Genomic DNA, 25,003 nt, shown 5'->3' with positions numbered 1-25,003 from the left:
ATATTTCTGCATAACTCCACAGCTGCCAGGTTCGTGATATTATATGATCACAAACAGGATCAAACTATTTCATAACAAATGGTTGTGGGCTTTTCGCAAGGGGAGAAACAAGCTGCGACTTTTTTTTCCACCAGTGGTTGTTGCTCTTGTAACACATCAGCATGTTCTTCCTGCAAACATGACCCAATTCTCACACATTGACTCAGACGAAGTTTTCAACCGGTGATTCAGAGTCAAGAGAGGCAGAACGAAACCATTCTGGTGTAACGTGAAACCAGGGGGAGAGAGAACTCGTGGTCAGACCCCCGCCGACACACAATATGGTTTATCTTAATAATGATTTCCATTTCAAAGAAACGTTTTATTTATTGATCTGAAGATTTAAAGAATAAAATACAGGGAGGTGGAGGTCTGGATAAAGTCAATCTAATCTGATGGGATACTTCTGGTTTATTGTGAAGCTTCATTGACAGTATTGTATGATAAAAAAAAAATTACTAATGTAATGGTTTTGTATTCTGAGTGTGTTTATTTGGTCCGCCTCTTTATTAAGAGTGTCTTCTGTTTAATTATTACCTCGTGTTTCTTGTCGAGCTACCGTCCTCTGCATCTTCATGTAAGCATCCAGTGTTCTCCCCTGTGTGCTTTTCTTTTTGTCAGTTTTGACTTTTGAGATTCTTGCGTTTGTTGTTATTTTTCTGTTAAAGACATTCACCTATCAAAAGGAAACTTTTTGTTTACATTCTGCATCCTGGGTCCATCTGCTTTAACGAATCTGACGACTAAACTGCACAAGGAAAAAAAAAAACACCAACTTCACTTGCACTGTGGTTTTACTCATCAAAAATATCAGAAAGAGAAGTGAGCCTTGCCTACTTGCACAGTGAGGGTGTGTTTTTTTTTTTGTTGGACTGTGCCATTGTATGCTAGACGATAGGGGGTGACATGGCGGTTTCATCAGTTCTGTAAGGTTTTCTGTTAACTTCCTTATTTTTCGGTGAGTGCCGCTTCCTCTTTTACTCACTGATGCGGTTCTTCTTCTTCAGACAAGACGCAGCTACAGACGACTCCTCTTCGCCCGTCAAAGAAGAACAAATATCTGAATGTGCTCAGATGCAGCATGAATGCAGTTTGCAGCAGGGGTTGACTTGTCTCCAGATATAAAGTTTGACTTTTCTCATGCTGATGCAAAAAAAACGGTGAGTACAGCGATCGCAGCAGGAGTCGACTCGTGGGAATGTTCTGTAAACTCTTCAAATCCGACAGAGAATGATTGTGACTGTTGGGTTCAACTCTGTCTCCAGCTTCTCCGCATCCCTCCGTGTGTGTGACTAAATGTGTGTGTGTGTGTGACAGAGGGAAAAGACTGTGTGGAGGCTTGACTACAATGTATGTCTCTGAGCAGTAGTGGAGTGTGTGTGGTGTGTGTGCGATGTCAGGAGACACCAGCACCCTGTCCTGGAGGAGCATGTCTCCCACCTGCCGCTCAGACTCCTTGGATTTTTCTCCCACGGCAACTGTATGCAGGGACAACATCTTCCCGGTGAAGATCATCAAAGTGTGCTTCCTTAGCAACAGCTCCAACCTGGGCAAGAACTTCAAACTGGTCCGTTGTGAGGACGGCTGGACTGTCAAGGTAAACTCTACCCAGCTCTCTACTCTACCCAGCTCTACTCTACTCAGCTCTGCTCTAATCTATCAGCTCTACTCTACTCAGCTCTGCTCTATCAGCTCTACTCTACTCAGCTCTACTCTACTCAGCTCTGCTCTAATCTATCAGCTCTAGTCTACTCAGCTCTGCTCAACTCTATCAGCTCTACTCTACCCAGCCCTACTCTACTCAGCTCTGCTCAACTCTATACGCTCTACTCTACTCAGCTCTGCTCTACTCTTCTCTACTGAAATCCACTGTGTTGTGTACTTTACATGCTCCACTGTACTCTTTTGTACTATTCTCTACTATACTTTACTCCACTGTGCGTCACTATACAGTACTCTGCTATACTCCACTATACACTACTCTAGTGCACTCTACTAGACTCTTCTGTACTTTACTCCACTATACAATACTGGGCTTTTCTCTGTACTATTTCTTCTACTCTAAGGCACCATGTACACAACTATTCTCTATTGTAATCCACTATTTACACTCCTTTATTGTCTTTTATTATACTGTACTCTACTCTGCTATACTCTATTATACTCTACTCTACTGTACTCGATTGTACTCTGCTCCAGTATATTGTACGGTGCTGTACTCTGCTATAATTTATTTAAAATACCTCATCACCTGCTTCTAAAGTATGAGATTAACATGTTGGACGTGACTTGTATCCCAGGATATCATTCATGGGGTGCTGTCCAGTGGTTGTGTTGGTCCAGAGATAAAACACAGCCTGTGTTACAGCCTCCTCCTCAAACACCTCAAGTCCTCAGAGAAACACTGGCTGCACCCAGACCTGACAGTGTCCGAACTCACTCGGCGATATGAACAACAGCACCTGGAGGCCGAGTGGAGGTCAGTTCTTCTGTCTGTTTTGTTTATACTGTCGTAGTTTTACTAATTTACCACGTGAGCCTCGACTTGGAGAACTTAACTCTGTTGTTTGTGCAGATATGACCTGAGGCTCAGATACATCCCATCAGACTTCATGGAGAAATTCAAAGAGGACAGAACCACTATGCTTTACTTTTATCAGCAGGTAGGTGATGTGCCAGTGTGGGTGTGTGTGTCTATCCCTGTTCCCGGCAGATTTATATTAGATAAGGAGTATCATGTGTGTTTATGGTAGTTGTAGTCAATGAAAGGTGTGTGTTTGTGTGCTTACCCACAGGTACGAAGTGACTACATGCAGCAGTATGCTTCAAAGGTCAGTGATGGGATGGCGCTGCAGCTCGGTTGTCTGGAGATTAGGTACTGCACAACTACGGCCTCATGCACACTCCTGAAAAAAATTAAGATATCTGTCACTGCAATAGCTTTAGTAAACAGAACAACAACACTAATGATTCTATACTGTTCCTTCATGATACAATATTAATGTTTCATGTTCACAGGAGATTCTACAAAGACATGAATCCAAGCGGACTGGAGAAAAAGTCCAACTTTGAACTATTAGAGTGAGTCTAATGTGATCCTTGTATTTGTGCATCGCCCTTTTCCTCCATTAAGGCAACCTGCGACTTCCCTTTTAGATCAGGTCTATGTGATACATGCACATGCATTGTGTAAAGATGACAAACAGGGAAACAAAATGTTGTGGAGTTAACACATCTGACTCTATTTTAAAACAAAGTTTTGTTCTCTCCTCCATTAGGAAGGATGTCGGGCTGGACCTGTTCTTTCCCAGAGAGCTGATTGACAGCATGAAGGTGGGAACAAGTCATTTACCTGGTTTAAAAACTTCAATAATCTTCATTTTAAAGTCTAATACAAGTTAAATTAGCTAATTCAAAGTGTGTGTGTGTTTATCAGCTCAAGCAGTTGCGTAAGATGATCCAGCAGACGTTTCAGGGCTACTCCACGCTGAAGCAAGACGAGTGCGTGGCCAAGTTCTTCAACACTTTGGCCCAGTGCTACAGCTTCACACAGGAGAGCTTCGCCTGTCAGCTGGTGGTGAGCACTTCAGTCTTTCAGCCTTTTTAAGAAATGAAAGGCTATTTCCTTGTGGTATTCATGGTTAAGGTTATTCTTTTAAGCCCGGCGAGGCACAGGGTTATTGATTGTTCTCTGCTTCGACATGTTAATGTGTTAATAATGTGATTGCATTCTCTGATGTACAAGCAAAAGCAAATATTCATACATCACACTTGTGTGTTTGTGTGTTTTCTGTGTCTGTAGCATGGCTGGAGTATAACAATAGACCTGGTCATTGGCCCTGAAGGCATCAGTCAGCAGACTGAGAACTCAACCGTGAGCTAAAACCCTTCCTCTCTTCTGCTTTTGTCGAATTCTTGCTGATGTTGTTAGTTTTGTTCGTCATGTCAAGTGGAAAGAAATTTTCTATACAACTTGATAGACAAGAGATGCTGTACATGAAGATCCATTATTGCAAATCAGCATTCCCTTTCTCTATTTATTCCTTATTCATTTCTAAGTTTTGAATCTTTTTCTCAATGCAGCCCGTCTGTCTGGCTGCATTCACTCAGGTGCGCAGCATCTCCTGCTCTGCAGAGAGCGACGGTCGAGCTGTGCTCACTGTACACATAGAGGGAGCCCAGCAGGTATACAGCCCTCATGTCTCGTGTAATACTACAACAAACAGCTAAATCGTTTTATGTGTTTTCATAAATTTTTTGTTCAATTCTTACAGTTTGTAACTAGGAACTATTTCTTCGATGGGTGCAGTGATGTGTTTTTTGATATTTGGACAGGGCCAGGTTGTGTCGTCCTGATTGAAATCACCTCACTTTTCACACATTCAAAAATATGGGTCATTTGTGCAAAGCTTTTCAATATGTTTTGCATTAAACCCTCCAGCCACTGTCTGTGAACATCCCCTCCCTGGCTGTGGCCGAGAACATGGCCGACCTGATTGACGGCTACTGTCGCCTGAACAGCAGCGCTGAGGGCTCGCTCATTGTCAGACCCAGCCAAGGTACAATACCAATAATAAAAGTACTAATCCTGATTCTATTGTTAAACAACCTGTCTTTTTATTGACACCTCAAATTACTATTTTTTTACACAGGCAGAGAAAAACTTCCTGACATCCCTAAACAGTAAGTGTGATGTATAATATGTGTAAGTGAAGACTCTAACACGTCACTAAAGATAACACTGTTGTTTTCACACAAAAAAAACTGGGTGTTGCTTTTTTCACACTTTCCTCCTCCTCTTCCCTTTTTCTCAGTATCTTTTCATTTTCTTGTATCTGATTTGTTAAAAAGGAAACAAGGGTTTAACCATTGCTGTTCAAAGATGAAAAGTCATTGACTTCTTGCTTTTAAAGAAGGAATGTCTGTCTGTCTCTTCCAGCGGTGCTCCCACTGCTACTGATAGAGGTTTGAGTCCAATCTATAATCTATAAATTAATTGATGTTTATATTCCATATTCAATTTTAGCTTTGTACCCAATATATTGTTGATTTATATTGTGCAAAGCAATAACTCACATGGTCTAATCAGCATTGATGTTGCCTTCTAAATGCAAAACAAATACTTATACTTTCTGCATGTTTCTTTAACTTCAGACTATGATATTTATGCTGAGATTCCAGAAAGCAGCGCATTGTCTGGGGGTGAGTATGTCTGCAAGCATTACATTGCAATCGATATTCTATAACCTGTCAGTTAAATCCATAAACCAGTCATTGTGTGTTATTCTCAAACAGTTCCATCTTTTATGTGACTAAATCAAGGTGCCCTTTTCTTCCTTGAGAAGAAAAGCATTACAAATGGCATTTTTGATTAGTGATGGGAGGTTAAAACTATAACAAATATAGAAACTATAAAAACTACACTCCCAGTTACCCTAGACGGAACCAACATTTCAGAGAAGTTAGGTTTTGCTCTGACGTGCCTCTCTGCAAGTTTCAGTTTCAGCCATAACACCTGTGCAGTGGCAGGGGTGTATGTAGGTGGATCTTAACCAACTTGGTATATTGAATTTCCACTTCTATAAACTCAAAGTTTACTTCCTAAATTACCTGCAGAAGTTTTAACATGTAGCTCACCTGCACAGCTGCATACTGTGCTGGGGGTTGAAGTGCAGCGATGCCTTCGCTTGCTTGACGTACCTGAATGCAGCACAAAAATATCAAAATGATTACATTCATTTACAATTTCAATTCTAAAAAGTTATAGCTGCTAAAGCTACATTAACAATAAACACAATTCAACAATGTATTCACACACCTGTTTATCTGTTTCTCAATGTGTGTGTGTGTGTGTGTGTGTGTGTGTGTGTGTCCAGACAAACACAGGATATCCAGAGATGACATTGTTGTGGGTCAGATCTTGGGTGAGGGATTCTTTGGAGAGGTTCATGACGGAGAATATAAAAGCCCTGTGAGTTCACTTTATCATGTAACGTATAAAAGAAATGCAAAAAAATGCTGAGTTACAATTGGGGGAAAAACAAAAAGTACAGTATTGTGAAAGTGATGCATGTGTGTCTATGTGTGTACGTGTGTGTGCAGACGGGGGAGAAGATCCGCGTAGCTATCAAAACATGTAAAGAATGTTCAGCGGATGTGAAAGAGAAGTTTCTCAGTGAAGCTGGTGAGTATGAGGCTGGTGCAGTGATTATTTCCTCTGTAAACACGTTCACTGCTCAACGTCTAAGTCAGGTGACAGCACGCCACAGTCTGACAGAACTGTACAGGAAATGTAAAACTCTCCCCTTCACGAGTTACTTTATTACACAAAAAGTGTGAAGTAATAAAAGAAGAGTGGTTAGGAACCTTTCAGGATTTTGCAAGTTTCATCAGTCAGAAAGTTGCTGTAGAGTCTTCCTGTTGTGTGGTTATGGCTTAGTGAAGAAAGCTCAGACTGGAGGTTGTGGTCGCCTCAACATCAGACCAGTTTGTTCCACAGCTGACTGACAATAAGCGTAGGTGTAGAAGGAAAAAACAGATATAGCATTCTCGATAAAGTGAGCACGAATGTCAGCAGTCTATAAATCCAGACTAAACATCTAAGTCCTGGATAAAAGAGTCTGGAGGCCACCGTGTGCCTCACCTGGCGGGGCAGGACAGTAAAGAGACCCCACATCAATGAGTTTACAGCTGTTTCAGTGTAGCAGATGATCCCTACAGATGAAAAGTCAGTCTGAGGTTGGTGATTTAGAGAACGTTATGGAAAAGTAAAAATCATGTGACTCCAAACCCTTGTTTGAATTAACGCTATGTTTTGAAATTTCAATGGAGGTTTTTTGTGATCACTCGAAGAAATAATAGACTCCTTGGTTATTCTATTTCAACAGATATCTAATTCAAACTCGTGTGTGCATGCCTATGTGGTTAAAGTGTACTTTTCGACGGTGGTTTCAAAGTTAAGCAGAACTGAAAGCCTGGGCTGTCTCTGAAGTTCAGTGGTTAAGAGACCGTAATGGCTTTTATAGTGTTTCCATTAGGTGGACTCTGTCTTTCTCTAAGAGCTGAAAATAAAGCTTGAAACAGTCTGTCATTTTCGTTCTCTGGCATTAATAGATCATAGAAATAATATATGTTATTGATCAGAGGTGTATTGCCCTGGCTGTTGCAGGCTTGATGAAACACCTGGATCACCCCCACATCGTGCGTCTCATCGGGGTCATTGAGGTCGATCCGGTCTGGATCGTCATGGAGCTCTATGACCATGGAGAGGTGTGGTTTTTCTCCAATGTGATGATTTGCTGTTTGTTAATCATGAAGTTTTCTATTATCTTTGTAAAACTTTTATTTTCACATCTCACAGCTACATTTTACAGCTGTTGGTGATTAATACATGTGCAAGTTTTAGTCTCCTGATGTTAAGACGATTCTGAACACAACTTATATGAAATCTTATAAGAAGTGGATGTTTCTGTTTGTCTACCAGTTGGGTCAGTACCTCATAAAGCAGCAGTACATGCTGACCGGACCAACCTTGATCCTGTACAGTCTACAAATCTGCAAAGCCTTGGCCTACCTGGACGGCCTCAACATGGTGCACAGGTAACACAACCCATACTTTTTGTATTCAAAATGAAAATTAAAAACATAACTGGAGGCATCCTTCCTTGTGTCTTTAGCAAAAGTGCATTTCAAATCAGGACGAATGCATTTCACATGAGATGCTGCTTTGCAGGGGTTCTACTAACACAAATTAGCTTTGTTTCTCTCCTGATGGACATTTTATTATTATTAAATGTAAAATATCAACTGAGATACATAAAGGTAATTTTACTATTAGCATTAACAGTGTACTTACCAGTTAGTCTTTTCAAACTTCATTCCTTTGCTAGCTTAGAGACGTCTCTCCAGGCAGCAACACTTCTACTTCTGCTACTTAAGTTAGCATGCTAACTTTTATTCTTTCCTGAAGTTAGCACCTTTGCTTTTAGTTAAGGTACCTTGCTAACTTCTCTATTCTACTTTGCTTTTACTGAAGTTAGCATTTCTATTCTACCTTTCCCTTCTATTGATGCTATCATGCTAACGACTCTAGGATATGTTTTTCTTTTACTTAGCATGGTTAAGTTTAATCATTCTTTGTTTCCTATGAAATCAACATGCTAACTTCTATTCTATTCTTTGCTTCTACTAAAGTTAGTATGCTTACCTCTATTCTTCGACTGAAGATAGCATGCTAACTAGCTAGCCTGGCTTGTCACCTTCCATCAGATGAAGTAGCTTCTCTTGAGCATCTTCTCTTGACAGTGAGATATTGAGAGAACATTTATACAAAGCACCTTTGATATTTGACCTAACACCTAACATGTGATGTTTTATTTTTGGTCTAAACTGGTGTCTGGTTTCTGTTCCGTCTGCAGAGATATAGCTGTGAGAAATGTCTTGGTGAAGTCGGCCGAATGCGTCAAGCTGGGAGACTTTGGGCTGTCACGCTACATCGATGAACAAGAGTATTATAAAGGTACACACACACACACACACACACACACACACACACACACACTCTGTTCATTCATTCTGGTTAAATTTATCTTCAGCATGCAACTTATTTCAGTCTTTATTAGAGTATAGATAAATGTGAGTTCAAATTAAATCTGTGTCCATGTGTCTTTTCACATTGCTCCTCTACTTGCAGCCTCAGTCAGTCGATTACCAATCAAATGGATGGCGCCAGAATCCATCAACTTCAGACGCTTCACCGCAGCCAGCGACGTCTGGATGTTTGGTGAGAAAACACCAAATGCAGGAAGATAAAAAACACTTTTCTGTGTGACACAAGACAATTCAGCCTTTGTGTGTGTGTGTGTGTGTGTGTGTGTGTGTGTGTGTGTGTGTGTGTGTGTGTGTGTGTGTGTGTGTGTGTGTGTGTGTGTGTGTGTGTGTGTGTGTGTGTGTGTGTGTGTGTGTGTGTGTGTGTGTGTGTGTTCAACCAGGTGTGTGTGTGTGGGAGATCTTCTCATTGGCCCAGCAGCCGTTCTCTTGGCTGGAGAACGGGCAGGTGATCCACCAGCTGGAGTCTGGGGTTCGACTCCCCAAACCGCAGTTCTGTCCACCCACCGTCTACTCCCTGCTCGATCGCTGCTGGGCCTACGAGCCGCCCGCCCGGCCGGGCTTCAGCCAGCTCGTCTGCTCCCTCAGGTGCACACACACACACACACACACATTATTTGTTAATTTCGCTTCCCAGTCAGGGGTTTCTTTCCTTTTTTTTTAAAAAAGTTTTGACATCTTCAAAACTTTTTGATTGTGATACTGTGGTTTCAATGGTCAAAACAGGATTTAAATGTTGTAACACTGTTTCCAGTGTTACAACATATAAATCCTGCAAAAATATTCAGGTCATTGCTTCTTCCTGAGATTTGTGAAAACAAAAGGAAAAGATCCAGCTGAGGGTTGGCATTTCAAAAGTTCAGATGTTTAACTACCTGTTTGTGTATTTGACAGTGAGATCCACAGGATGGAGTCGGAGCAGCATCTCAAGCCAGAGAGGTCTCGCTCCAACCCATCATTGTTAGACCGCAACCTCACAGACCCTCCACCCAAGGTACGACACACACACACACTGCTTCTCTGTAGTCAAGCTCCTTTTTTAAGTCAGAAACTCAGTAGATAAATTCACTTCTAACACTGAGATCCAAGCAAACCCATAATCTAACATGTCAATGAAATGATCAGTGTGCAGGAAATATAATTCAGAGTTCAGTTATTTCTGCCTTTCATGTTTGATGTGTGATGCTGCTTTGTCATGTTTCATTTACAGAGTGTGACTATTTAATTATGCAGTTTTTGTATGTGTTTTTTTTATTTGCCTGACAGCCCTTTATAAATGACATGTCCTCTGTTTTTCTCTCTCACCAGCCAAACAGAATACAAGGCAACACGCTTCCTTGGGACATGCACATACAGGTGTCAAACACACACACACCACACAGAAGTGCTCTTACACATAAATATATACTCTAATGTGCACTCAAATACAAAGTGCAAATACATGCACTGACCAAATGTAGGTGCAACTGATCTATTTCAGTCCTCTGTTGGGACATATTGTTCCCTAACAAAAAGAAAAGTTGCTGAGTAAAGTTTGCACAAATGATACAGGAAAAATGCTTGATATCAATATCAATATAATGATGGCGTGTGTGTGTGTGTGTGTGTGTAGGCAGCAGACAGGGATAGCAGGCCAGTGTGGGAGAAAGAGCGAGCGCACGTGGAAGACACTTTACAAAGACAAAGATTAGAAATGCTACAGGATAGACAGTGGCTGGAGAAAGAGGAACGACAACTGGTGAGTGGTCGCACACGTGTACACACGTACACACACGTACACACACGTACACACACACACACACAGTGTCTTAAACCTCAAACAAGCCACTGAAAAAGTGAGAACCAACAAAAATGTCATCACTTTCCACATGTATAGGTACAGTACACAAAAAGTATTTTGTGGCAATAAGACCGTGAAGAAATTATAGAAGAGACAGAGTTGCGTGTCTCTTCAGGAAGATCTTGGGCACATGACATCTCTGAATAAATGAAAAACGTCACTCTAATGCTACTACAGTGTCACCACTTATCTGACTGACTTTGCCACGTCACTTCAATTTTGCAAACACAACCACTGAACATGTTGTGTTTTTGTGTAGGATCCTGTTGTGCGACAGGATTCACAAATAAAGGTAAATACTCTTCTTTGAATTTCCTCTTGTGTAAATGTTAGTAGGCCGACTATACTAGTTTTGACCATAAGAGGGCAGCACCACACATATTTTCTTTAAAGATTTTATTTCAACATTAATCATCTAGTATTCATCATTTAAAAGCTTTGGTGTCAGACCAATTATTTGTACTTCTGTCTTTTTACAGCCCCCTGAAAAAAGCCTGGAAAATGGTGAGTCCTGTTCAAAAGAATTATATTTGAATAGCAATTCAGTCAACCAATCTTTAATTTGTATTAAGTGTAGTGCTGTTTCAGCTACAAAGCACACGTTGTGCTTGCGTGTCATGTTTAAAATGTGTGACACTTTCTGTCTGTCAGGTCCTCCAGAGAAGCCCCCAATGCCTCCGCCTGTCGCACAGGTAAAGTAAACCAAGCCTCTACTGTAAATATAGTTAGATTAAGTAAGTGTTAATATGACTGGGTATGTGAATGGGAAGCTGGGTGTTTCTTTGTGCCGTAGCATCGCCCCACAGCTGAGCTGGACCGATCGGGGGATCAGGTGTACACCGGCGTCATGGTGATGGTGAAACAGGTTGTTCAGCTGAAGAATGATGTCAGCACCCTGGCCGCATCCGAGTACCCCAGCGCTGTCAGGGTCAGTCCATCAACCACCTGGGAAGCACCTTCACAGGATATTACATTTCTAATCATCCACTTGATTTCATCCTTTCTTTTTCCATTCTTGCCCTCCCTCGCTCTACCCTCCCTCCCCGCCACGCTACGCCCTCCCTCCTCCCCCCTTCACCCTACAGGCGGTGGGTGTCAATCTGCGTAGCCTGATCCAGAGTGTCGATGAGATCCTGCCCTCTCTGCACTGCTCTGTCACCACAGAGGTACGCCTCACTTCCTCTCTCTTTGCAGCAGCCACAGTCACCAACATGCATGGAGGAAGTGTGTAAAGTAGTGATGACTGTCTCATTGTGGCAGAAAACACAAGTGTTAGATGCTTGTAGAGATCAAATCTGAGTGAAAAACCATCCTGCTATTGTTAAAATCCAGGATTTGTAATCGTCCTTTAACTTACGAGACTTATACCTCAACACATTCAACAACTTTAAGTATTATATATCTTTAAATAAGACAATATTGAAGTTTATTTCCTCTCCTCCCTGTTTAAGATCGAGGGCACAAAGAAGCTGCTGAACAAGGACTTAGGCGAGCTGATCAATAAGATGCGACTCGCCCAGCAGAACTTTGTGACAACCCTGAAGGAGGAGTGCCAGCGCCAGATGCTGGCAGCCGCTCACACTCTCGCACTCGACTGCAAGAACCTGCTGGATGCCGTGGACCAGGCTCGGGTCCGGGCCAATTTGGCCAAGCCCAGAGCAGAATCACAAGACGCAGGAGATTCAGGGGAATGAGGAGCGGACACACATGGACTGGTTTTAAAAAGGACATGCAGTTAACAAGAGCTCAGTTCATATGGGAAGGTGCAACACTCCCTGTAGTATTATAATATATTTTGTAGAGGGGAAGAAATGAAACTATGACGATGTACAAAGCAAAAACATTTGTTCTGTTTATTCTTTTTTACGATTAAAGACAAAAAGTGACATTCTGCGCCTCCCTCTTGTTATCATAGAACAGCTGGTCAACATCTTTTCAACATGTGGTCTGTGTCGAGAAAGAAACTCTTTAAACAGATGAGAAAAGTACTTAGATTCTAAAAAGTATAAGTTTGTCTGATCTGCTGCTATAACTCAGGATTCTAGGTTCCACAGTCTTTCTCAGCACTACTTTTATAGTCAGTCACTCTGGAACATCTGGTGTCACATAATGTCCCTTTGATTGTAGGGTAGACTGCAGAAAAACAGACTTGCTGTAGCTTGAAGGGAGCAAAAGAATGTGATATATATTTTTTGTTCCTTTCCTGTTAGTCTGAGGCACTGTAATAAGACAAAGGCTTCAACTGAAATGGCTTTCACATAATAAATACTATCCCCCTGACGTCAAAGTAAACACCACATTCCCAGCCACTTAAGTGTCGAATGTCAATGCAAGCATTTTCAAGTGCCGACACCCATATGTCTTTCTGGGCTTCGAAAGGCAGCTCATCTGGTCAGAGCAGTCAGGAGTCCCTCAGCAGAAAGTGCAGACGTAAGAAGTACGAGTCAGGATCATAGACTATATCACCAGGTAAGGATTTTACATTTTAGTGTAGTAGTTTACTCAGGTTATTACTGTAACTCTTATAGGTGTTAAGCTTATGAAGGTTTTGCACCTGCACCATTTTCAACTCTCTCAGCACCTACAAACCAGTAGAACAGGTTTTGGATCTTGTTGTAGAAAATGTCTTTGTTACAGGTTACATGCTTTGAGTGAAGCTCCTCAGCCTGTTAGGAATATGATATTAACTGGTATAGTCACCTCTCCTCAAATGTGATGTTTTTCTTATCGCTCAATGTAGGATGAAGAAGAAGTTGATCATGGATGTGGACACGGGGGTGGATGATGCTCAGGCCATCATGATGGCCCTCGCAGCACCTGGTGTAGAGATCCTGGGCATCACGTGCTGCCACGGCAACACGCCCCTGAAGAACGTCCTCAAGAACACGCTGCGCGTCCTGAAGGTCTGCAACAGGCTGGATGTAAGTATGTTAGTGAAGATATAAAGCATCTGAAATGCAGTGGTGACTTCTTGAATGTGAAGTAAAACTCGTGCCATGACACAGGTGCCGGTGTACCGAGGCTGTGCAGAGCCCCTTGTGGCTCATAAACGCCACGCTGGAGATTTCCACGGGAAGGACGGACTGGGCGACGCCCCGGATCCAGACGCTCCAGGTCTGGATGCGGTGCAGGAGGAGAAAGCTGCGCTGGCTTTAATCAGGATGGTCAATGAAAACCCAGGAGAGGTGGGTCAGAACTGAAAGACTCCAGAGGACCATGAAGATTTGTCTCCTGAAGTCCCATTTTCATCATGTTTTCTCTCTCCTGTTTGAAATGAAAAGGAAATGTATCTTCTGATCTGTTGTCTCTACTTATTGGATTTGTATAGGTGAGTCTTGTAGCCACGGCGCCCCTCACTAACCTGGCCATGGCAGTGAATCTGGACCCCTCCCTCCCCGAGAAGCTGAAGGCTCTCTACATCATGGGAGGAAACACTGAGTGTAGGTTGTCATGTGTGATTGTATCTTTCTCTAAATGTTCAACTCAATGTTTATCACACTGATTTTGATTTTTGTGTGTGCAGCCAGGGGTAACACAACAGTGTGTGGAGAGTTTAACTTTGTGGCTGACTCTGAAGCTGCCTACGTCGTGTTGGACCGCTACACCTGCCCCACCTACATCGCCACCTGGGAGTTCAGCTGCAGGAACAGTCTGCCGTGGGTCTGTCATTAAACACCAGTTAACACGAGTCTCTATGGAGCACCCATGTTGACCAGAGACGCTCTGAGCATGTGACACTAATAAGAAAATACATCTTTCTCCCTCAGTCCTTCGTTGACACTTGGCTGGCCCAAGACACAGACAAGGCTCGTTTCATGGAGAGGATTTCCTCCTTAACCAGGAAGGTACGAGAGTGTCCCAAACAAGAATTCAGAATAAATGTAACACACTGTATATCTGTTGTTAAGTCTTTGTGTTGAATCGCAGATGGTCCAGACGGAGCGGTATCAAAAGGAGCTGGTGTCAGGAACTGAGTTTAACTCCTGTGACACCTACGCAGTGGCTGCAGCCATCGACCACACCCTGCTGACAGAAAGCGAACAGGTGATCTTTTATACTTTTTTTTTGGTGCCTTTACACGTTTTAGCTAATTTTTTTATCAAACCAAAAGTGGTTTAAGTATGAAGCAGATTTTCCGGTATTGAACATAGCTTCTCTTTCCTTGTGCAGGTGGCAGTGACGGTGGAGCTGCAGGGGACCCACACCCGAGGCATGATGGTGCTGGACCACATGGAGCTGCTGAAAAAGAAACACAAGGCGATCATCATGAAGACCGTCGACTTGGAGAAGTTCAAGCAGTTGTTGATGAATGCGTTGAAGTAGCAGGGATTTCTCCATGTGACAGTAATGTGCTTCAGTGTTTACCGGATGGTGGGAGGAAATGGACACACGCCAACCATCTTTTTATAAAGTCAATGGTTGAACCTAAACTTTGACTCAAGTAGTAAATGCATTCATGCTGCAAGTTACCAAAATGCTGTGGAATAAATACAAATAAATGTATAACCATTTCTTAAAGCATTGACTTATAAGATGTCCAGTGATTACCAAAGGCAGTCAAGTTGTAAAATAAATGTAATTATTAAATGATTGGAATTAATTTGGGAGTCTAAATCGTGCAATTCAACTCTTTTTAAATATGATCAGCGTCTTTTGTAGTTTGGATGAAACTCCATAGAATGTAGACAGGAAGGGGCATGAGCGTCTCATTTTTCCATCTGTAACCGGTTTAGACACCATTCAAGCCTGCAGGCATTTACTGTTCATTAACTGCTGATTCACAGCGGGTGAGTTTCCAAAACCTCTGGCGAGGAATAAACCCTCTAATTAAAATTCATCAGGGTCATGAGGCAGGTTTGAACAGGATCTGTGAAGCAGCCAATCATTGCTGCTTTAGATCCTCTTATGCCATAAGTAGTGTTTCAATACCAGAGATCCTAATGTCTTAAGGCTTTCATGTCGTAACAGAGTGGGTATTGCGAAATGATCTGTTGAATAACATTGTTGTAATGAAATCTCCACAGCTACTCAACCTGAGAGGTCAGATAGTGAGATATGACTTTCACAACAATGTCCTCAGTTGGGTCAAAAAGGTCAAAATAAATCACATTGCATTTCTCTTTACTCTATGTCTCTGATCTGTTTATGAATCAAGATGAACAGGCATAACATCTTCATCTTTCTCGCTAGATCAAGGAAATCACATTTAGACCAAGTTAGACCTTGATTAAAACATTTCTGCAGAAAAGTGCATTTAAGTCTATCCATCAAATTAAAACCGAACCAGTTTGGATGCTTGTAAAATCCTGTACAGCTTGTACGTTTTGCTGCTTCATTTGCATAGGCCAACTCCTCTCTGTGGGTCTCTGGTCTGGTTGCAACCCACTTTATAAGGCAGCTCTTCAGGTTGGAGCAGTGTTCAGCCGCCGCCTCCTCCTCAAGCAGCAGAAACCTTGTTCGGATCCACTCAGCAGGTGAGTCAAGAAAACTAAATTTTTACTCTAAATTCAAAACAAAAACGGGAACCATTCACATTACGGGAATTAGAATGAGACGCATTTAAAACTATGTAGCGTGAGGGTATTGCCTTCCATTACCCTCAGTAAAAATGTTTCAGGCAACTACACCATCGTTGGAAACCCCCAAACAAGACCCTCTTTCAGGGTGTGTTCTTTTCTTTTGAGGGGTAGTTCCCCTTTTGCCCCAAAGTCTCCTGACTTTATCTTGCCCTGCTGCACTTTTAGTATTTCTTGCACAGACAAATATTTTTTTTATATTTCAAAGAAACATCATAAATATCGTTTGTTACACGTAACTTTAATCAACGTTGTACATGTATATCAATGTGTTTCAGATGGTGCACAACTTGTCCTAATCCGTCTTGCATTTTTTGACGCGAGCTCCATCAGACGCTGTAATTACGTTGTAATTTTTTTTTGGATTGGTTCAAAGTGCCTGACGCTGGTGTTTATCATGTCCCTGTGATCTAGAATCCATTCCAATGATCAACTGAACCTTTCAGCCAAAATCCACAATCAATTCTCTGCAGATCTGATTATTAATTATCTGGTTATTGGAAGAAAGTGTAAGATGTGTAACAAACTACTTATCTCCACATGTTTGTCATAGGATGAAGAAGTTGATCATCGATGTGGACACAGGGGTGGATGATGCTCAGGCCATCATGATGGCCCTCGCGGCCCCTGACGTGAAGATCCTAGGTATCACCTGCTGCCATGGCAACACGCCCCTGCAGAACGTGCTCAAGAACACACTGCGCGTCCTGAAAGTCTGCGACAAGCTGGATGTAAGTATGAAAGACTGTGTGGGAGCCATCGTGGTTGGTTGGCTGAATTTCACTCGTGCATGATCCTGTGTGAAGCATGACCTCTCGTACCCTGTAGATCCCGGTGTATCGCGGCTGTGGAGAGCCCGTGCTGGCCCCTAGAAGAAACGCTGGAGATTACCACGGGAAGGACGGGCTGGGCGACGCCCCAGATCCGGATGCTCCGGGCCTGGATCTGCTACACGGTCGGAATGCTGTGAAGGCCATGATCAAGATGGTGAAAGAGAACCCTGGAGAGGTGAGACACACATTCTGGATTTTCTTTTATTATAGAAATCCTGATTTAATCAAATACTCTAGTGGTTTACGTATCAGCTCAAAAATCTTTTCTTGTCACCAGTTTCTGCAATAAAGCAATTTAAACATGATACAGGATGCAACATGTCTAACTTGGCTGCTTCTGTACAGGTGACCCTGGTGGCCACAGGCCCCCTCACTAACCTGGCGGTAGCAGTACAACTGGCGCCCAACTTTCATGAGAAGCTGAAGGCCCTCTACATCATGGGAGGAAACACTGACTGTATGTAATTGTTTTATTATATATATATTTTTTTTATATATATGTTTATTAGTTTTCCAACAGGTAATACAACACAAAACAAAACAAAAACAAGACAAACATTTGGCTCACACACATATTCAAATCAATACAGGCAGAAGATTCAGGGGTCACGTCCTATACAAGTAAGACAAAATTAAAAACATAAGTAAAATAGTATACAGAAATAAAAGTAAATCAATTAAATGGTAAAACAGAGTGCCTCTTTTGAGGCAGAGCATTCTGATCTATGATACAAACCCTCTTGTGACAATGGTGGAAACATTCAGACCAACATATGACAGAAAGGGTTCCCATGTTTTACGAAAGGCATCATCATTGCTGTGAAGTTTGTTTTATTACATTTTAAAATATACATTTAATCTGATGTATGCTACATTTTTTTTCATGTCTGTCTGTGTTTGCAGCAAGGGGCAACACCACTGCGTGCGGAGAGTTCAACTTTGTGGCCGATACTGAGGCCGCCTACATCGTGCTGGATCGCTACACCTGCCCCACCTACATCGCCACCTGGGAGTTCAGCTGCAGGAGCAGTCTGCCGTGGGTGAGGCTGCGAAGAACAACCTGACGAGGGGCTTTAACCGTTCACTACTTGTGTCAACATAACAAAATCATTGTTTGAATATGTGTCCCCCCCCCCCAGTCTTTCTGTGACGAGTGGTTGGCCCAAGACACGAAGAAGGCCGCCTTCATGAAAAAGATTTCCAAGCTTTCGATGGACGTAAGTGATATGAGGAGAGAGATGATTAGATGCCCTCGACCGAAAGGTTATAAAACCTTTGCACGTGTATGCACATGTATAAACTATGCAGAGTCCTAATCACGCTCTCAGCTGGGCCCTCCAAGCAGTTGGGAACTCAACCAAGTAATAAAGTTTGACACATCATGCACACACACATTTAGATTTGTGCAGGATGGACAAGCATTCACTTGTTGTCCTACAGCTCCACTTGTAGAACCTTAGACCTGTTCCTGAGTCCTCCTGCACTGGCTGCAGGCTTGGTTCTACATGTCTCTTTACATTTTACACCGTCCAATCAAAAAATCCCAAAACGCCATAGAAACTCTTGCATGCAATAAATATTAACTTTGATTTCAATCAGGATGTGAGTTTAAATCTTGTGTGACTATTTGAATTCAAAGCCACAATATCAAATGAAAACACTCAAAAGCTTAAAGAAACTGTTGCCTCTGCAGAAAGCTCGGTCGGCCGACTATCAAAAGGAGATCACAGCAGGAAAAGGCTTCAACTCCTGCGACACCTACGCCATGGCTGCAGCCCTCGACGACACAATCATAACAGACAGCGAGAAGGTGGGCGAGGGGCCACTGCCTTTGAATTTGGACCAATTATCTCAGCTCACATCAATTTCTCACAACGGTATTCTCATGTTCCTCATGCAGGTGGCAGTGACAGTTGAGGTGGTGGGGACCCAGACCCGGGGCATGATGGTGCTGGACTACATGGAGTTGCTGAAGAAGAAACACAAGGTCACCATCATTAAGAAGATCGACCTGGAGAAGTTCAAGAAAATGCTCATAGATTCTCTCAAGTAGGAAGATGCTGTAACAAGTGAATCGGAATGGTCCAAATAAATAAAATGGCTCTTCTCGTAAAAATATCAACTTTTTTTTCAGTGTCTGACCATTAAACACAAAATATACTGGATTTATTCCATTCTTCCTTAAAAGACTATTATCTCTCAGAGGCTGACCTCTTGTGGCTGGATGGGGGAAGATCAGGGCACCTTAATACAGAATTCCAGATTTATGCAGGATGGACAAACGTTTGCTTGTGGCCCTATAGCTCACCTGGTAGAACCTGTGACCCTGTGCTTCAGTTCTCCTGCACTGGCTGCAGGTTTGGTTCAACATGTCGCTTTCCATTTTACACCGTCCAATCGAAAATGCCGTAGAAAACCTTACATGAAATAAATACTTAACTATTTTTTCAATCGAGATGTGAGTTTAAATCTTGTGTGACTATTTGAATTTTAAAGCCGAAATATCAAATGAAAACACTCAAACTGGATAAAGCCATCTGAGAAAATAGCTCAGGTGGATAGAAGTGTTTGGAAAGATTTAGGACACAAATTCAAATCTTATAAGACTCTGATTTATGAAGTTTAACTCACAAATCAAAGAGATTTGAAAACTTCACGAGTGCGAGTTCAAGCAGATCTGCTCAAATAGCTCAGGCTGTTGATGGACGACTGGTACTTCTGCAGACCGGAGTTCAATTCTTGTTGGAATTCATCACATTTACAATCCTACACCCAATGCAAACACCCAAATTCATAGAATAAAGATGTTTAAGATGTACCAAGAACTGTAGCTCAGGTGGAAAGAGAACAGCTGAGCTGGGAACTCTGAGGACACGGGTTCAAGTTTTTATGTTCAACACCCGAGGTAAAAAGCTCAATGTTAAGATTACTCAATGCCAAGTTGACTTGGAGGTGTAGAGGATTGGTTTGCATTGACAAGCTTGTGTTGGCTGGAGGAAGCTGTCTTGAATCCTAGCTATTACCAAAGAAATGCAGCAATGTCGATTGCGAAATATTTTATGCAAGCATGAAAACCAGATGTCACATGAGGTTTTTATTCAAGCCAGATGATTTACAGATGTTTTTTCGAGACCCTTTGTTCCCATGCTTCTGTATTCCAGCACAAGTTTTACTGGACTACATGGAGCTGCTGAACAAGAAGCACAAGGCTGTCCTAATGCAGAACGTCGACCTGGAGAAGTTCAGGCAGATGTTCATGAACTCGCTGAAGTAAAGAGATGGTGTGACGAGGGGAAGGCAGGAAACTGGTGGATTAAAAACAAATACACCAACATTTCTCATGTTTTCTTTGGAAAGCTTAAAATACTACTGATGCTTCTTATATACGGAAAACAGAAACAATAGAGTCATAATAAAATCTAATGATACATTCCACTAATGGCTGATATTCAAAACTTGTATTGTATATTATAAAACATAAATATTAGTGTTATTCCAGCAGATGATTGTTATCATGTCATCACCCATTGCAGGGACAACAGTGCCACTGTGTGGCAATAGCATATAACTGCAATTACACTCTCCCTAAAGGTGAGTTTATTCCTCCAGGAATTAAAGCCACATCCACTTAAATTAATAAAACCTTTTATAGAAAGTGCTCTGGAATGTACACTTCAAGAGAAAAAGAAAAGGAAAAAAAGTTTGCATCCCAGATTCCTCCACTTTCCTCTCCTCCATTCAATAATCAAGTTTTCATTTTGTTCATTTTTTTTTTTTTTTTTACCAAAACCCAATGAAACAAAGCTAATTTCTCCATTTCAGAAACAACGCTCCGTGTATATATTACAACCTGCCAGAGAACTATTTACAAATCATACAAAAAAGAACAACGATTAAAGCTCCGTCTCTTCTGTCCCGTTGTTTCTGCAACTAGTCCAAACACTCCACTCTTCAGCTGCAGGTCATCATGAGATCCAAACAGAAAATCAAGTGTGAGTCAGCGCACCTAAACCTACGTACGAGAGTGTCCCAAACAAGAATTCAGAATAAATGTAACACACTGTATATCTGTTGTTAAGTCTTTGTGTTGAATCGCAGATGGTCCAGACGGAGCGGTATCAAAAGGAGCTGGTGTCAGGAACTGAGTTTAACTCCTGTGACACCTACGCAGTGGCTGCAGCTCTCGACGACACTCTGCTGACAGAAAGCGAAAGGGTGACCTTTTACACCTTTTTCTTTTGCCATTACACTATTTAGCCAATTTTTTTATCAAACAAATTCCAAAAGTGGTTTAAGTATGAAGCAGACGTTTCTGTATTCAACATAGCTTATCTTTCCTTGTGCAGGTGGCAGTGACGGTGGAGCTGCAGGGGACCCACACCCGAGGCATGATGGTGCTGGACCACTTGGAGCTGCTGAAGAAGAAGCACAAGAACGGTGAACTGAACGCAACTCAATGACAAATAATGAATTTGAACGGTGAACACGTTCATATTTCAGCGTCCCCGCTTATAGACGACAGGAAACTTCTCTCTTTATGTGTAACTTTATTAAAGTCCAGCGAACACGACACACTTCTTGTTGTAACTCCGACACTCCTATCATCCACTAGTGATGTGTCGGTCGTGAACGATTCGTTCGTTTTCAACGAATCCTTACAAGGACTCGGGAGTAACGAGTCCTCTCAAAGAGAGATTCGTTCATTTTCTCGTGGCCGCGCATCGGGACTGTTGCATAGGCTGATGCAGGTCACGTGAAAAAGGATCCAAAGACTCGTATCCGGCAGATGAACGAATCACTGATCCGAAGACTCTGTTGGCAGAAGAACGAAACACTGATCTGAAGACAACGTCGGGAGGTGAACGATTCGTTCATCTGCCGGGTACGAGTCTTTTGATCATTTTCCACGTGACCTCCAGAGCCAGTTCACACTTAAAATGAACAAGTTCAAGTTCAGAGGGTTAGTTAAGGTTATTTTTTATTGGGATGATTTAGGTGTCAGTAGTCCTGACTGTGAGCGTCACGTGTTCTACTGAGCACAAGGAGCGAGCCGAGAGGAGAAGGAGGAAACAGAAACTCCAGCTCGGTAACAACCACCTGCAGCCTTTGCTCTGATCATGAAGCCGCTGATCTCTGAGCAGATGTGACCAGAGAAGCTCTGCGTGTACTTAACCTCGCCCTTTTGTGGGGAGCCATACAAATGCCCACAGCAATTTATAAGTATTTGAAATGTACCGTGCAGAGTGGAAAGAAGAAAAATTACAGCGTAGATATTAAATGTACAGCCCGTGGCCCAAACAGAAACCAAAGTGTGCCTTTGGACACCTTCACTATTCAAAAACTTTGAATAAACAGGAGACTACCACTCTGTATCTATTGATTCTCCGGGTCGGGGCTCTGGGTATTTAGTGGAGCTTCACTAAACTTTGAATAAACAGGTCCCGCAGCTTCACTTTTACAGTTACACAGAGAAAGCTGCAACCAGCATCACCACAGTGCCGCACTAGTTGTTCCTATTGCCAACAGCAGAATATATCAATATTTGCTCAACCCTGGAAGTACTGAACAGTAACTCATCAAGTAAACAGACACACAAGTACAAAAGTAAAACTATAGTTGGGTCTGTTGGCCTGATTGTATTAAAAATAATTCAATTTGTAGAGATCTGCTTTCTTTTTGACATTTGTCTGTGTAGAGTAGATAAAATGATCACACTAAATCTATTTAGATTTAATGTTGTATAGCAATAAACACTGAACATTGTTATTTTTATAGCCACCGTAGTACATGGAAGGACTAATGGACATTGCATAAACTTTAACACTTTTAATGAGAGCACAGAGGTGAGGTTGTTTTAAATATCAACACTAAAGCTTTATAGATTAACAACAAGATGTGAGGATTAATGATTGTCAGTTAGAATCTGCATTTAACGTAATACAGACGCATGTGTAAAATGTAACATTATCGAAGAAGCATAATCATATTTAATTACCATCTAGGCAGTTTATGTAAATTCTTGACATGAAAAACTGTCCTCACGGTAAATTCCTATTTAAGATTGTGGTAATGATAATATACTTTAAGTATATAGCACCTATAGTGACCTTGGTTTACAATCAAAAGGCCAAAATAGGAAAGACGTACGACAAACAATAAGAAACTATTTAAAACCAATGTGAAAATCACAGCAATAGAAAAAGGTAAAAACAAGATCAACTAATCAAAATCTTGACAGCACACTGCTTGTCTGTCAGTCATTCCAACAGTTGACACCCACACGTTGAGGAAGATATTTAAAGCCATGGTGAGGGAATTGGGAAAGATTTAGACCCCCCCAGACACACACCATATTCCATTCCCTATGCTACCCAACCAACAGACAGTCATCTACACATACAGCTGACTGACAGAGCAAATACAAAGATTCTGATTTAAAGATGACCTGAGTTTGTAAAAAACAATCACAACATACAACTAGCTATTCAAAATAAATTGCATGCATTGGGATATTATTATTTATCCGAATATTAACACAATTGTTAGCTCAGTAATGACCTGCTCAGCTAATGACAAGCCAATGCAACATGCATGTTTTGATTTATTTATAACCCAGAACAGCTTTTCTGTGACACATGATTCCGTCTCAACAAAAAACAATTTAATAATAAATACAATTATTAGGACTGCAAAGCAGCACTGAGTGGGCCCGAGCAAATGCATTTTGAAGCGTTGCATCCTTTTGCCTGAAAAAAAAAAAATGACTGAGGAAATATTGACACATAGAGCTGTTCAGGCTAGGACTCTGATCATGAGACAGAAGTTTGATGGTGATAGGACAATGCATAGTGGAGCTATGACAACATCATCCCCATTGGCGAAGGATGAACCTTCGCCGTACCTCAATGTTTACAAGGTTTGAGGAAATGTCCAATTCTGAGAGAGAGAAAGAGAGAGAGAGAGAGAAGTCACCTTTGCAAGACATAAAGATTCCTTCGATCTTTGAACACTGACACTGCAGGAGCGGAGTTGTTTGTTTAGGGCTCAGCGACAAAGGATTCATGGTCCAGAATATCCTTTTTTAATGGCTTGTAATTAAACTTTGACGCCACGCCACGGTCACACGGTGTGATGAATGATCAATCTTTTAATAACTTTCGTACATCAAAGTCAAAATGTAGAATATGGCCAAAATGGCCACTAAATCTAAAATGGCGAGCTTCCCGTTGGGTTTTTCATAATGCTCCTTGAGGCTTTTTTGTGCATCTGGTTTGTATACACAATTATCCTCATTTCGTGAGGATCAGTGAATGCTAAATGAGGGGCTTTTCCGTATGTGGCGCTGTTGAGCTATTTTGCAGCGCCCATTTCCAAATACTCCAGAATACGTAAATGTTCACCAATTTCTAATTTACTGCAAACTTTAGAAACTTTTTGAGCACGTTGAAGCCTTAAAAAAGCCCATTTACTACGCTCATAATAATCCTTGCAATTTCAATAGGGCCTCCCGCCGGAGGTGCTCGGGCCCTAATAATAATAATAATAATAATAATCATTTCAATTTCAATAGGGCCTCCCACCGATTTCGGTGCTCGGGGCCTAATAAGAATAATTCTTTCAATTTCAATAGGGCCTCCCACCGGAAGTGCTCTGGCCCTAATAATAATAATAATAATAATAATAATAATAATAATAATAATAATATATATGATTATCATTCAAACAGTATTTGTGGTGTGGCTCTGTTCTGGTGCACACATGGAGAGCCTGAGGCAGGGAGAGCACACCTCCACCTCCACCTTCACCTCCACACTCTTCCGTGTCAGAACATCTGAGAACAATGGGAGGATTTTGTAATGGTTGACATCGTTTATGATTAACATGTAGGTGTGTCAAAGGTGTTGCTTATCTTGATTTCCATGGAACTGATAAGAAATGATTTACCAATCAAATCTAATGATGTAATATCTAAAAAAAATTTTTGTTCAAAACATAACTCGAAATGACTTTGTTTATCAAAATAATGACAAAGGAAGTTATGAAATCATTATAGGTGATATACAATGTGCAATAAGAAGATATCATAACGTAAAAGGCATAACGACAAA

General features: G+C 41.6%; 3 protein-coding genes across 6 annotated transcripts; all 3 read left to right on the top strand.

The window, feature by feature from the left end:
* The first annotated feature begins 997 nt into the window (after positions 1-997).
* Positions 998-12,374, top strand: LOC128430878 (protein-tyrosine kinase 2-beta). Of its 2 annotated transcripts, XM_053416987.1 has the most exons (30): positions 999-1,199; positions 1,305-1,636; positions 2,340-2,518; positions 2,615-2,702; positions 2,835-2,914; positions 3,058-3,120; positions 3,318-3,372; positions 3,476-3,616; positions 3,842-3,913; positions 4,123-4,224; positions 4,481-4,598; positions 4,692-4,722; positions 4,979-5,004; positions 5,194-5,241; positions 5,916-6,010; positions 6,142-6,223; positions 7,208-7,308; positions 7,523-7,638; positions 8,457-8,557; positions 8,732-8,821; positions 9,030-9,234; positions 9,541-9,640; positions 9,955-10,002; positions 10,259-10,384; positions 10,746-10,778; positions 10,966-10,990; positions 11,138-11,178; positions 11,280-11,414; positions 11,572-11,652; positions 11,938-12,374. In XM_053416987.1, the coding sequence occupies exons 2-30, from the start codon at positions 1,433-1,435 to the stop codon at positions 12,178-12,180; spliced, it is 2,829 nt and encodes a 942-aa protein (XP_053272962.1). In that variant the 5' UTR covers positions 999-1,199; positions 1,305-1,432; the 3' UTR covers positions 12,181-12,374. The 2 variants fall into 2 exon arrangements, with proteins under 2 accessions (XP_053272963.1, XP_053272962.1); XM_053416988.1 differs by lacking the exon at positions 10,746-10,778 and having other exon boundaries at positions 998-1,199.
* A 155-nt stretch (positions 12,375-12,529) lies between these two features.
* On the top strand, positions 12,530-15,086 carry LOC128430880 (inosine-uridine preferring nucleoside hydrolase). Of its 2 annotated transcripts, XM_053416992.1 has the most exons (8): positions 12,530-12,955; positions 13,227-13,407; positions 13,492-13,671; positions 13,815-13,926; positions 14,010-14,146; positions 14,254-14,331; positions 14,414-14,530; positions 14,657-15,086. In XM_053416992.1, the coding sequence occupies exons 2-8, from the start codon at positions 13,228-13,230 to the stop codon at positions 14,807-14,809; spliced, it is 957 nt and encodes a 318-aa protein (XP_053272967.1). In that variant the 5' UTR covers positions 12,530-12,955; position 13,227; the 3' UTR covers positions 14,810-15,086. The 2 variants fall into 2 exon arrangements, with proteins under 2 accessions (XP_053272967.1, XP_053272966.1); XM_053416991.1 differs by having other exon boundaries at positions 12,530-13,407.
* Positions 15,087-15,745: 659 nt separating this feature from the next.
* Positions 15,746-19,013, top strand: LOC128430879 (inosine-uridine preferring nucleoside hydrolase). Of its 2 annotated transcripts, XM_053416989.1 has the most exons (8): positions 15,746-15,960; positions 16,616-16,793; positions 16,891-17,070; positions 17,241-17,352; positions 17,799-17,935; positions 18,035-18,112; positions 18,589-18,705; positions 18,796-19,013. In XM_053416989.1, the coding sequence occupies exons 1-8, from the start codon at positions 15,779-15,781 to the stop codon at positions 18,946-18,948; spliced, it is 1,137 nt and encodes a 378-aa protein (XP_053272964.1). In that variant the 5' UTR covers positions 15,746-15,778; the 3' UTR covers positions 18,949-19,013. The 2 variants fall into 2 exon arrangements, with proteins under 2 accessions (XP_053272964.1, XP_053272965.1); XM_053416990.1 differs by lacking the exon at positions 15,746-15,960 and having other exon boundaries at positions 16,322-16,793.
* The last annotated feature ends 5,990 nt before the right edge of the window (positions 19,014-25,003 follow it).

The sequence above is a fragment of the Pleuronectes platessa genome, chromosome 24 (assembly GCF_947347685.1).
Source record: "Pleuronectes platessa chromosome 24, fPlePla1.1, whole genome shotgun sequence".
NCBI classification, from domain to species: Eukaryota; Metazoa; Chordata; class Actinopteri; order Pleuronectiformes; family Pleuronectidae; genus Pleuronectes; species Pleuronectes platessa.
Note: the sequence above shows the minus strand (reverse complement) of the source record. Positions and strands in the feature narration are given on the sequence as shown.